We start from the raw sequence: 13,453 nt of genomic DNA, 5'->3' as shown, positions 1-13,453 counted from the left end.
ACCGCTTCCCAAGCCATACCCGCTATCTTGAATCGGCCATTCCGCCGATGTAGCAAGCTGTCCCACATGCCGACCCTTCCATCGCCGACAGCTTACGGCCATCATCAATCTCAACCGAAAGCGGCCCGTCGCCGCTTGTTCCACATCATCAAGCTCGTCAAGATGTCGACGTGGCCCGTCTCCGCCAGTGCCGCAGCATTAAGCAGTGGCCACTTGCTGTTCAACGGAATCACCGAGGATCCGGATCCCGAGCATGACGATGCTCCAACCAAGCAAGTACCCCTATCAAGTGTGACAGTGCTAGCATAGTGTAGGAACAGAAAAGTAAATTAAAATTAGCCATAAGTTGAATTGAAATTCGTGTTCGACTATTCTTGACAAGTGCGCATTCCCTGAACAATAAGGTTAAAAGTTTATTTATTGTATTTTCGCTTTCCGGGCTTGCAAAGAAGCCATCAAGCCTCGTCCTCAGTGTGTTCCATGAAAGTTACTTTTCCTTCAGGCTTTTGAGTTGTTTCTGAGTGTTAGACTTTAGATTTATGTTCATTCAGGATGACGTCACCTCGCTGGGCAGACATTTCGTTTTCCACTGTTCCCGGCATGAATGAACGTTTCATTGAGAGAGAGAATGGACGTGAAAGGAGTGTGCCAATTCATCCGACCCTGAATAATCCACCTTGTAGTGAGACCGAGTTAGTTTCAATGGCGCCCGACTAAAAATGCATAACTCCCATAAGTTTCCATTCCCTCCGGGAAGGGGCGAGAAAACAGATTCCTGTTTTGTTGACGCCTTCGTTCTCCAAACGAAGAGAACACATAAGTTGCAAAGTCTTCTCGGAATCGGTGATCCGAAAATCCGAGGAGCCGATAATGATTCTAGAATTTCCAATTTCCGTTTTTTGAGTAGGTTTCGTCTTAGGTTTTTTTTCAATTGCATGATAATTATTTCTATTTAAGGCATGTACATCAAATCAATTACTTAGAATAACAAATTCGAAGCAACATGAGAATCAATGATATTAGGCATTTTATAATTTAGATCGAGATCAAGAAGAAGATCCCGCGGTTCGGAACGACGTAGACAGTGATCTCGGAGATCGACTGATTTTGTAACGGTTCTCGATGAAGCAGATTTTCTGCTGGACTGTAAGGAATTCGTGATGATTTGCAGTCGTTCGAGATTACGTTTGAAGCGCGAATAGAACCTCACTCCATATCGATGGAATAAGTACACAATCGAACAAATAGCTTCACGACGAACTAACGAGGTTCCTCGCGACTTGCCGTCTCTGCAGAACGGGAAGTCATTCGGAAATTCCAATCGTGTCCATGGCTAGGATGATCATAAACGTCGTGAAAAGCTCAGTAAATTGTGCCGACTCAATCGCAGAGTCAAGCAACATTGTACTCCTACATCAATTAAATACGCGAAACCGGTAAATAGAAACCCAAAAGTCCCATGACCAATTAAAAGTCAATTTTCTTCGATTCCCGACCAACAGGGAAGAAACGAAGGTTACAATAAGTCTTTCTGTTGAGGAATAATTTCTTCATAAAAAAAAACAGACAAGCAAAACACCCATTTAATCATTCAATTTGCTCCTGAAATATACAGCGAGATACAATAATGAATTATATTCTGCTCGGGTCTTCCAGAGAACCTGAGGGTATTTAAGAACGGCCAGTCCGTTATGCAGATGAAGACGTGCAACTCCTCCGAAGTCAGGAAGTACGCTCTATTGGTAGTCTCGCGGGACCAGTTCGAGACAAGCGAACTGGCGAATCCATACATCCCGTCGAGCTACATACGCGGACACACGAAGTCCCAAACCTGGAATCAGGATTCAATCAATAATTCAGTCTTCAACTCAGTCGTAATGATTAGTTGATTACTTACCATTCATAAAAGGTCCGGACCGATTTCCATGAAATCCTATTCAATGAAAATGAAGTCGCATTATTAGGAAAGCATCGAATACAACTTAATCGATTTTTGTTTACAGAAACTATTCTCACCTGGCAAACTCGAGATTCTCGGCGTAAGAGTTTGGTTCCCATCTCCGCGGATTCACGAACAGCTAGGGAAATAAGACCGGAAAATGATGTCGAATCGCGGTATTCAGTGCACCCCCGGGAAACGTTCTCTCCGCGGATACTTTTTTCGACCGTTTTAGCCATCGACCGCGATAAATTTAGTATCAAAAACGCTACAATTCATGGCTTCGCGAACCATCGAATTCGTCGTCGCGTTGTAAACATAAACAACGATAATCTTTTGACATTTCTCAACACAAAGAGTGTTGAAGTTCATTCACTGCGAGTACCATTGCTTCGTCAACTGAGTGACGAAGGTTAATAGGGTGCTCCAGAGAAAAACCAATTCATAATTTTGATTCACCACAATCTGAAAAAGATCATGGTTGAAGATAATGATTATAATTATGAGATTGATTCAAAATGAAATGCTTCCTTTTTGAAAGGAGGAACGATGGGGTAATGTAACCGTTCGGTTTCATGTGATTGACTTGCGGCTCCACCGCAAGATTTCCTTTCTTGTCCCACCCTATCCATCCAAACCGACAGCATTCAATGAGAGTGCAATCGCTCACTTGTTTTGACAAGTACACTGAACCAAACCTTCATCCTGATAGCGACTGATACTTGATTTGGTCCCGCCCCTTAACGATAATCATTCACTTTCAGGATGATCGTCATTTGCCAGCTCCCATTCGCTAACGTGCGTCACGTATGATAGTCATCCCTTTTCCATTGCCCAATGCAGATGGTGTGAAGGTGAGGAATGTTCGGGGAACAGATGATTCCAGGATGGTTTTGAAATTATTTTAATTTGAAAATAATGTTTTTCAATTTGAAAACTGGATGACAAATTCAATTACCATTTTTTTGCACAATCAAGTAAAACACGAATAATATTCAGAAATAGCATGCACATTTTATTTGCGTATTGTGTTCTTCATTTATTTGTTCGTCTACAAAGATATGGCCATTCTTCGGACCGAGCTTCGGACTTCACTGCGCTGCCTTCTGTGCCGTACGGGTTTCTTCGGGGGAATGTTATTATGAAGGAATCAGAACAACGTTACATCAATCCTCCTGAGATCCTGCAAAATCCTGTAGAAACAATACTTATTTTATGTTTCCGTGCGTATTTAATCGAATGTTTTTACTTACTGGAAGCTGCGCGAGCGCAAGCCAAGTCCGTGATGACAGCAAGATGAATTATCACTGAGGATGGAAACAATATTTAAATTATTGTGTGCACTTATTACTTCACTGATTATGTTCTTTCATACGTACCACAAATCCATAGCGCCTGAAAATAAACTCCAAGTCCCGAAATTAGCTTGCGATGGGAAATAGCAAGTGATGTGGCAGAAAACTAAAAAAAACATGGCGATAATGTTTGCTTTGCCTCTGGCAGGCACTCACTCAGCCAATCCGCACATTCCTATGTACGCAATACATTTCAATACCGATTGAATTTCGCTGTGGGGACAAACCAAAACAAATATCATCCGGTAACGCAATGATTCTAGTTCGGTATAGATGTATATGAAATTTAAGTGACACATCATTCAACAAGCGTTATAAGCATTGTTTGCTGGTCGGATGATTTTCATTCGGTTTTACATGGGTAAGTCATACACAGTGGGACAGCATACACTTGTGGAAGGAATAATATTTTAAACAAGGGAAATGTCAAATCAGTCGATTTAAGGTCGATGTTTTGGCTCAGTGTAGATAATTCATACACCATTTCCATCCGTTCCATATCAATGCACGTTCATGCAAACGGTGACACAAATAGCGAAACAAATGAAAATGTCCAAAAAGATTTGACAAACAGAGGTCACTACTAGTTTTGATCAGAACATACATACAAAGGTCGGAGAAATATGAAATGTCAAACTTCGTATTTTGGACGAAGTTTGAGCTCCATCTTAACACTCGTTTTATAATAAATACCTCAGCCAAAGGCAATGAAGATTCTCTTTTCTGTCGTAACCTCCGAGGAAATCGTAGTGCGCGTCGTGTATAAATTGTTAAAATTGTCACAAAAGTGTGTGTGTTTTAAAAGCTTTGTATCTTATTCTAAGTGGAAATTGTGTCCTTAATACTAATAGTAAAGTGAAAATAGTACGGCAAAACAAACCACAAAACTATAGTACGGTTAGAGAAGTTAATTGTAAATGTAAAATAACCTAACCTAAATTATAATTGTAATGTTTCTTATAGCCTATTATACATTTATGCCGTCTAAAAACTAAGAAAACACTACTGTGAAAGTTATGTGCAAGAAAACGGTAATTAAACTTAGTTTAGTCAGAAAGTGATAACAAAATCCGACTGTCACACGATAGGTGTAATAATACCACTTGGCAGGTCCACGAATGGGCCTTTTCTTTTACTTACAAGCTACATCGACGACAGGCTCTTGGTGGCAATCCAAGAGGCCTAATCCTCACGCACGCTGATTTCAAGGTTATGTTACCTAGCTCGAGGACCTCATTCCGAGCGAAACTGCCATCCGGCATCTCCCACAAACGCCGGCAGAAGCACAGCGACAGAATACCTATTGTCTGAAGACGTGTATTGTTCAGACCGCTTCCCAAGCCATATCCGCCATCTTGAATCGGCCATTCCGCCGATGTAGCAAGCTGTCCCACATGCCGACCCTTCCCATCGCCGACAGCTTACGGCCATCATCAATCTCAACCGAAAGCGGCCCGTCGCCGCTTGTTCCACATCATCAAGCTCGTCAAGATGTCGACGTGGCCCGTCTCCGCCAGTGCCGCAGCATTAAGCAGTGGCCACTTGCTGTTCAACGGAATCACCGAGGATCCGGATCCCGAGCATGACGATGCTCCAACCACGCAAGTACCCCTATCAAGTGTGACAGTGCTAGCATAGTGTAGGACCAGAAAAGTACATTAAAATTAGCCATAAGTTAAATTGAAATTCGTGTTCGACTATTCTTGACAAGTGCGCATTCCCTGAACAATAAGGTTAAAAGTTTATTTATTGTATTTTTCCGCTTTTCTAGGCTTGCAAAGTAGCCATCAAGCCTCGTCCTCAGTGTGTTCCATGAAAGCTAATTTTCCTTCAGGCTTTTGAGTGGTTTCTGAGTGTTAGACTTTAGATTTATGTTCATTCAGGATGACGTCACCTCGCTGGGCAGACATTTCGTTTTCCACTGTTCCCGGCATGAATGAACGTTTCATTGAGAGAGAGAATGGACGTGAAAGGAGTGTGCCAATTCATCCGACCCTGAATAATCCACCTTGTAGTGAGACCGAGTTAGTTTCATACCGAAGAATAAAATTGCGATAATAATTAATTAATCCACTGCATTTTCTACCATGTTGATTTCTCATTTCATAAGATTTGTCTTATGAGTTTTTCACATCAAGGGTAGAAATGAAAATCATAAGACAACTCTTATGTTTCATTTTTTCTATAGATAAATTTTATGAACTTCATAAGAGCCAAGTAGTTATCATAAGAGGCTCTATGAAAATGGAATTCGATTATTTTTCCACGCTTCATAAGATGAGGCTTATGATGATTATGAGATAGTTTAGTTGAGTGTACATAAAACACTCAAATACACGACGTTATTCGTTGAAATTAACATTTTAAAGTCTGACTGAATTCGCCCTATAGTAGACCCCCTGGGTGTCCATAATAGGAAATTGCTTCCCTATAGTCGACACTTCATTTGATTTTCATGTTTCGTTTCGGGACGTTCTTCTTCCCTATTATGGACCCCCCAGAATATTCCTATAATGGACACTCTCGTGTTTGTTTTTTATAGAATTGTAAAAAATCATCTAATTCTACTTTCCATAGCATTTCCTGTGCATGTAATCAAATCATAGGATTGTAAGGTAGGTTCTCCCGATGGAATTTCATAGCAAAATGTTTACATTGTGCTGTAATAATGCAAACATAGTTGGAGGGTCCACTATTGGTTGGGGGTCCACTATTGGACACTTTACCCTAGGTGATGGAAAATTTTAAATTTTTCATCTGTACACTTCCGTACACTTGTACACTGTACACTTTTCATCTGTACTACTTCCGAAGTTGGGAAATTTGCCTGTAATCTGGAGAAAAATCCAACTTCGGTATAAAAAGCGTTATAACTTTGTTTCGGATAGACAACATTACCCGAATAAAAAATACAGTAGAATAACAGTACAATTTATTGTAACACTACTATTAATAACATTAAATTGGTGATAGATTATATTGTAAATGAAACCATAGAAATACATTTGAATGCATTGTTATGAACCATTTATTCAAATGTAAATGAAGTTTTCGCAATAGAATGTACGGGTTGTTAAGTATCGTAACTATACAAAATCTGAGATTTTTCCATACATTTTTTTCGTCACACAATAGAGTGTATGGTTAATATATTGTTGAAATATCCGAACAAATCTGTTCAAAATACAATGGATTGTATTGTATTTGTATAGTAAAACAATACGATTTTTGATTTCTCAGTTGTGACAGCTTTACTGTTCAACAATGCAATTTAAAGGGAAAAAATGCATAATTGGCGCTATGAGGCAAATATTGTTAAATAGTTTATATGCAATGTAATGGAACATTTCAAAAGTTATCAATGTATGAATCTTATGTACGAAAACGTTTCAAAAACAATTGCAAGTATTGTTACATTAGAGAAATATGTTGATGTATTGTATCCTCAGTGTTGATACAATCTGTGCAACCCTCAATAAACAATGTATCCTATTGTATACCGTACATGGTATGGTAATTCAATTGTTTACACTATTGAACCAATAGTACATTTTTATCCGGGTACCGATTCGATGAATGGTTTATTTCTATTCGGGCAGTGCCCGTTACCGTTGATGTTAACAAAACTCTACAATCATAAAACATCATATACGAGTGACCCCACATCCATCAAGCGTCAAATTTAATTGTCAAAATCGTCAACAATCACTCAAAGGCAGAAAATTTTGTTTGTCATTCGTTGCTGCGGCTTAAAGGTTCGATTGTTTCTCGGCAAGTTTGTTGTAATTCATCGCGTAAAAATGGAAACTCTAATCGGAATTCGTGGTCCCGACTTTGTCATGCTAGCAGCAGACTGCACACATGCCCATTCCATTATGGTTCTCAAAGATGGTAAGTGCAAAAAGCTTCTATCCTTGTATCTGGATCTTCCATAACCTTAAATTAACGAGTGACCCGACAAAAAATGCAATGTAATTTCTTATGCCCTTGCAGATGAAAGTAAAATCTACAAGATTTCTGATAATCTGATGATGGCAACGATTGGAGAGGCGGGTGACCGAGTGCAGTTTACGGAGTACATCAGCAAAAATATTCTGCTTTATAAAATGCGCAACGGATACGAGCTGGGCCCGAAATCGGCCGCTCATTTTACACGGAAGAATTTGGCCGACTATCTGCGATCTCGCACACCGTATCAGGTCAATGTTCTGGTAGGAGGGTAAGTGTACATTATCAAAAAACTCTGATTAATCCCTAGCGGTATCAGCGCCTTTCTTGTGCATTACTTTTTGTAATATGTATTTTTATAAATCAACAATGATCTAACGAAGTTAAATAAAACATGTATTTATTGACATTAGATCTTCTAGAATCGCCGTATCTTAAAATTTCAATTTTTCTTGGAAAATGGTTTAGTTTCAAAACCTTTGAGGGAAATGTCTTTGTCATCTTGAACTTTTTTAACTTTTAAATACTTAGTGTCTGAATTTTCTGTGTTTTTTTTGTAATTTTTTTGTTGGGTCAACTCATTGTTTCAAAATCTGAAATCATAATCAACCCAGATCCAACCATGATAAACAGACAACCGAGCATTACACAGATATGCTTTTCTTCTTCCTTTCAGATATGACGCTGCGGATGGCGCACAGTTGCACTACATCGACTACTTGGCAAACTCACTGCCGGTGAAGTACGCTGCTCACGGTTACGGTGGACTGTTTGTGTCCAGTATTCTTGACAGGTACCACCACAGCAAGATCTCGCAGGATGAAGCGTACGAAATCATGAAGAAGGGCGTTACAGAAATTCAAAAGCGATTGATCATCAACTTACCCAACTTTAAAGTTTCCGTCATCGACAAGAACGGGATCAAGGAACTGAAGGATATCACTGCCGACAGCTTGAAGGCGGAAACCGTTGCGGCTTGAATCTTTTGTTTTTGGTGATGGTAAGAGTAAGCTGTTTGAACCCAATTGAGTATTGGGTGTAGAACAATAAATTTCAATTCACATTTCAATAAAAACCATCGAGGATTATTGTGGGTTGCGATGAAATCGTGCTCACTACCGAAATTCTCCTTCACCTTATCATATAAAACTTTTGTGGTCACTAAGAAAACTTTTTTTTTTCGATTTGTAAATTTACTTTGGGAGGCAAAATTACACTCGTTTTATTCACGAGTTCACAAGTTTATGTATTATGTATAAATACCAGGGTTTGCAGAAATCGCTCTTAATAGATAACGAACAACGATAAAAAAAGGCAAAAACTGTTCCGAATTATAACAAGCTATGATAACAAATTTATCAAGCTTGTATACAAGTGCGAAAAAACAGATTCGGATAGGCAGCCCCCACAGAAAAATGGTGATTTTAGCTTTGTTTTCGCTCATTTCGTATTGGTCACTGCACAGCTGTGTAGAACAAGTTGAAATGCATCATCAGAGCCAGTGCTCCCCGCATTTGGAGCTTTCTAAAAGAAATTTATCATGTGGTATAGCCTCCCGAATCAATTCTCTATCATGACAGCTTGCGAAAAAAGTCTCTCGCGATATGCTTCTTCTTCTTCTTCTTATTGGCATTACATCCCCACACTGGGACAGAGCCGCCTCGCAGCTTAGTGTTCATTAAGCACTTCCACAGTTATTAACTGCGAGGTTTCTAAGCCAGATTACCATTTTTGCATTCGTATATCATGAGGCTAGCACGATGATACTTTTATGCCCAGGGAAGTCGAGACAATTTCCAATCTGAAAATTGCCTAGATCGGCACCGGGAATCGAACCCAGCCACCCTCAGCATGGTCTTGCTTTGTAGCCGCGCGTCTTACCGCACGGCTAAGGAGGGCCCTCACGCGGTATGCTACATATCGTATATGTATACTGAGATGATAAGTGAGAGACTTGTTCATTCTCTTTAGGATTCAATCCCTGATAAATGCAGTTTCAGCATGTTAATAGTGGCACAACCATTCAAATCAGTATGACAAAATACATAAAAACTAAAATTCCACGAGATTGAACACCTTTGTCCAAAAATATTTAGCAAGCGTAGCCGCAAAAACTTTCCTCCAAATATTTTTTCCTTAAAAAAAATGTTTGGGGTTGTATACAAGACATGACCGCTTGACGTAAACTACGTAAAATCAAATATAGTACGATGAACCAATTATTCCGCTCTATATAGAAGAGAAGGAACTATCCCAACGACACTACTACCCAGTTTTAGCAGCATCTCCCACTCCGGAGGAAGTAGGGACCCCATTGTCTAGTAGCTGGGCCACCCATCCATGCACCCCAGTTCAACAATTGATAATACCCTAAAAGTAGGCAATTACCTAGGATTGGAACGCGCTGCATAGGAAATGCATGAAGCATGAAAAAACTTAAATTTTAAAATAGTTTAGTGTAAATTGGTGGAAAGTTTATGAATCGATTGATATATAAACGATAAATTGATATATAGACGTAGTTTACGTCAAAACCTATTTTTGTCTTCTTATCGTGAGACTCGGTGTCGAAGTTACCACTTCAGTCGGCACAATCACGCTCATCGAGGCGTACATCCAACTCAAGTGATGGTTCATCGACCTCTCTTCGGAGGGACATCATCATGCTAACACCTTAAGGTGGTTATACAACAAAACCACAAATCGGCCATCTTGGAAACCACGTGCTTTTTCTTGTGATTTTTCAAGAGCACGAATTGAGAGAACCACAATGCCCATGGGGATGAAACATTCGTAGATCGTTTTCTTACTTGTGCTAAACAATCGACTTTAATTTCAGCATTATACGAAAATTATTACGCTAGATTTAATCTTTTGATAATAGGAGTAGAAAACCGTGTGGTGAATTTGAAATTCACCACATGGCTTGATTGTATAATCACCTTAAGACATCACCTGGTCCGGGAACAACACAACAAGATCCGCGTTGTCCGAGCCTGTGCGAAACGGTTTTGGAAGTTAGGGTCTGTCTCATTTGGAGAATTAAACTGAAATTAAACTCAAAAGTGACATTTCAATAATTATCAAATAACCCAGCTCGTAGAGCAAGATTACTTTTGACAGATATCGAATCATCTTGCATCGATGTCTTATTGGAATTGCTTGGTAGTACCAACCATTCTAATGGTCGGGTGATTTTTTAATTTTCGAACTGTCACTTTTAAGTTTAATTCTCCAAATGAGACAGACCCTTAATCAAAATTCCTAAATCCAAGCCTCGACCTCGCTTGATAACTCCTGCAGAGAAGATAGGCGAAATATATGTCGCCTCAACAAAAAAAGGCGAAATATGTCGTCACTTTGTCAACTAGCACAATCTTGGACAGAACATCGTCATTCCCCACAAGGCAGGCGTTATCGAGCATGCGAACAACATAAAAGGAGCAAAAGCCTCTTCCACGGCACGGCGATCAATCCCGATAATATCAATATCGTCCGCAAATCCCAGGAGCATATGCGATCTTGTGTTAATGGTACCGCTTCTTTGCACACCAGCTCTTCTAATCGCACCATCGACGGCTATATTGAACAGTAGATTAGAGAGTGCATCACCCTGCTTCAATCCATCTAAGGTAACAAATTACGTCGATATTTCATCAGCAACCCTCACACTTGATTTCAATCCGTCCAACGTTATACGAATCAGCCGTATCAGTTTCGCCGGAAAGCCACGTTCAAGCATAATTTGCCACAATTCATTCCGTTTCACTGAATCGTACGCCGCCTTGAAATAAATAAACAAACTATGTGTCTGCAAGTTGTACTCCCGGAATTTATCAAGGATTTGTCTCAGGGTAAAGAGCTGAGCAGAATGGATACGTTTACGTGCGTTTTGACAGTTTTGCCATGGGAAAACTGTCAAAACGCACGCAAACGTATCCAATTTGCTCCACTCTTAAACATTTGATCCGTCGTTGATCGGCTCTCGCGAAAACCTGCTTGGTATTCGCCGACGAATGACTCTTCAAGCGGTCTCAATCTGTTGAACATAATACGGGACATAATTTTGTACGCCGAATTAAGGAGGGTTATTCCTCGCTAAATGGCGCACTCCAGTATGTGCCCTTTCTTAAAGAGAGGGCAAATGAGGCTATCCAACCAGCTAGCAGGCATTTCCTCGTCTTCCCATATTTTCGACATAATATGGTGCAGAACTTCATAAAGCTGCTCACTGCTATGTTTGAGAAGTTCAGCCGGGAGTTGGTCCTTCCTCGCAGCCTTATTGTTTTCAGGTATTTAATACTTTTCTAACCTCATCTAGTGTAGGCGACTCCAAAGCTTGTCCATCGTCGCTAATATTTATTCTGTTCACCGATGCACCACCACTTCCACTATTCAACAATGTCTCGAAGTGTTTATTTGTTTATATGATACATCAACAGGCTGTATTAGCCTCAATGATGCTTATAATTAATTACAAAATGCGAGATTACATTATATGGTCAAGTATCATTATCAACTACTCCTAAAAAAAAGAACTGAACCTTTCGCGAATTAGTTGACGGGACAAGTGTTGCTTCCACCTGGCAGCCACTTCGGTTTTATCTGTCAGCAAATTCCCTTGGTCGTTGCACATGATGGCGCTGTCTTTCTCCGCACGCCATTGACAGACTCATAAAACCTCCGCATATCATTCTGCTCCATTTTTTTCCTGCGCCTCGCTAATCACTTGTTCTTCATATTCTTTCTTCTTCCTGCGGTGGGTTCGTTTTTCGGCTGCTCTTGCTTCCTTGTACCGATCAGAGTCTATTATATATAATAGTATATTATATATACTATCTATTAATATATTATCTATTATATTATCTATTATAGTATATTATATATAACTCTATAGAGTTACGCAAAGAGTGAAGCCAAATCTACCTATTGAACTGTCAAACCGTCTACCTATCGAGCAAAGTAAACAAATACTTGTTGGTAAGGCGGAAGTATTGTTATCGCCTGATGATTATTATGGCGAAGTAAAACTCATGAATTGAAATGTATTAGATTTGTTCTAGAAACAGCTTCAAAAACCTTCAATACACCCCCCAATAAAGTTGCTTCTTGTTGCTCATGTGTTTGCACTCTGTAGGTGACTTTGGTTATCGAATTAAAAAGCTTTAGAAGTGATCACTTCCGTGAAGTCACTTGAAGGGTTGAACAAAAATGAAAATTTTCAACATATTAACAAGAGCATCATTCAGAATAAGAGTAAGAAGATCGTGCTGTTGTGCTCACCGCTCCATGGATCGACTCCCATAGATCGTTGATGTTGTCGCTAACGTTGATTGCACTTATCCGTTCTTCGAGCTTCTGGCGGTACTCAGGCAATACTCCTTCCGCCGACAATCGCTGGATATTGTAACGCATCGTTCGCTGTGATCTTTCGTTCAATACAGTTGACAACCGTAATCGAACTTTACTGACAACGAGGTAGTGATCAGAGTCAATGTTCGGACCTCTGAATGCCCGCACATCGATAACATCCATAAGAAATGGCGCCCATCCACCAGAACATGGTCAATCTGGTTGCAAGTTTCACCATTTTGGGTGTCTCCAGGAGTGTTTTTGGATATTCTTTGGTGCAAAATAGGTGCTACTGATGGCCATCGCTCTGGCAGCAGCGAAATTTACTACCCGTAAGCCGTTGTCATTGGTAGTGGAGTGAAGGCTCTCCCTGCCAATTATGGGGCGGAAAAAGTCCTCTCTACGCTAAGCGGTAATACTTGTAAAACAGTAAAACTCCTTCGAATTGCTGACAAAACACCATTATGATTACCTGTCTTTGACATAAGTATCAATAAACACTGATTAGTGACTTTCAGTATCTTTATGAAAAAGTATAAAGTATCTTTATTAAGGTGTCCAAAAGATATTTTAGTTACTAGATAAAGATTGTCGCTGTCGTCGCTGTCCGGAACATCTTTTGCTGGCGAGGATAGGGGAGCTAAATGTCAAAGAAGGAAAATCCATACGATTTGACAGGTATGTACCACACATGTTTCGGACAGCAGAACAAAGGGAACCGAAGCGACAATCTTTATCTAGTAACTAAAATATCTTTTAGGTGTCCCAATTGCCCCACTATGCTCAGAAGATCCAGAAGATCAAGAGATATAATATTATCAAAAGATATGATATTTATTATCGTTTGTAATGCATGCCT

At 39.9% G+C, this 13,453-nt stretch overlaps 1 protein-coding gene and 2 long non-coding RNA genes across 3 annotated transcripts; 1 reads left to right on the top strand and 2 right to left on the bottom strand.

Annotated features, from left to right (window-relative positions):
• Positions 1 to 1,402: 1,402 nt before the first annotated feature.
• LOC134216615 (uncharacterized) lies at positions 1,403 to 2,601 on the bottom strand. The gene is made up of 3 exons (XR_009980742.1): positions 2,017 to 2,601; positions 1,898 to 1,933; positions 1,403 to 1,831 (listed from the first exon to the last, which is right to left on the bottom strand). It is a non-coding gene; the product is annotated as an uncharacterized LOC134216615 (long non-coding RNA).
• Positions 2,602 to 2,949: 348 nt separating this feature from the next.
• LOC134216616 (uncharacterized) lies at positions 2,950 to 3,448 on the bottom strand. The gene is made up of 3 exons (XR_009980743.1): positions 3,319 to 3,448; positions 3,193 to 3,246; positions 2,950 to 3,132 (listed from the first exon to the last, which is right to left on the bottom strand). It is a non-coding gene; the product is annotated as an uncharacterized LOC134216616 (long non-coding RNA).
• A 3,535-nt stretch (positions 3,449 to 6,983) lies between these two features.
• Positions 6,984 to 8,300, top strand: LOC134216614 (probable proteasome subunit beta type-2). Its single transcript, XM_062695476.1, has 3 exons — positions 6,984 to 7,185; positions 7,288 to 7,513; positions 7,919 to 8,300. The coding sequence occupies exons 1-3, from the start codon at positions 7,095 to 7,097 to the stop codon at positions 8,220 to 8,222; spliced, it is 621 nt and encodes a 206-aa protein (XP_062551460.1). The 5' UTR covers positions 6,984 to 7,094; the 3' UTR covers positions 8,223 to 8,300.
• The last annotated feature ends 5,153 nt before the right edge of the window (positions 8,301 to 13,453 follow it).

This window comes from Armigeres subalbatus, chromosome 2 (assembly GCF_024139115.2).
Source record: "Armigeres subalbatus isolate Guangzhou_Male chromosome 2, GZ_Asu_2, whole genome shotgun sequence".
Classification (NCBI taxonomy): Eukaryota; Metazoa; Arthropoda; class Insecta; order Diptera; family Culicidae; genus Armigeres; species Armigeres subalbatus.
This window is presented reverse-complemented; position numbering and strand designations above follow the sequence as displayed.

What these genes read in the sequence shown, in the direction of transcription:
- LOC134216614 (XM_062695476.1), top strand. Translation starts at nt 7,095, where the DNA reads ATGGAAACTCTAATCGGAATTCGTGGTCCCGACTTTGTCATGCTAGCA. An exon ending in CATTATGGTTCTCAAAGATG is followed by an intron (nt 7,186 to 7,287) that starts GTAAGTGCAAAA and finishes ATGCCCTTGCAG; the next exon opens with ATGAAAGTAAAATCTACAAG. An exon ending in GTCAATGTTCTGGTAGGAGG is followed by an intron (nt 7,514 to 7,918) that starts GTAAGTGTACAT and finishes TCTTCCTTTCAG; the next exon opens with ATATGACGCTGCGGATGGCG.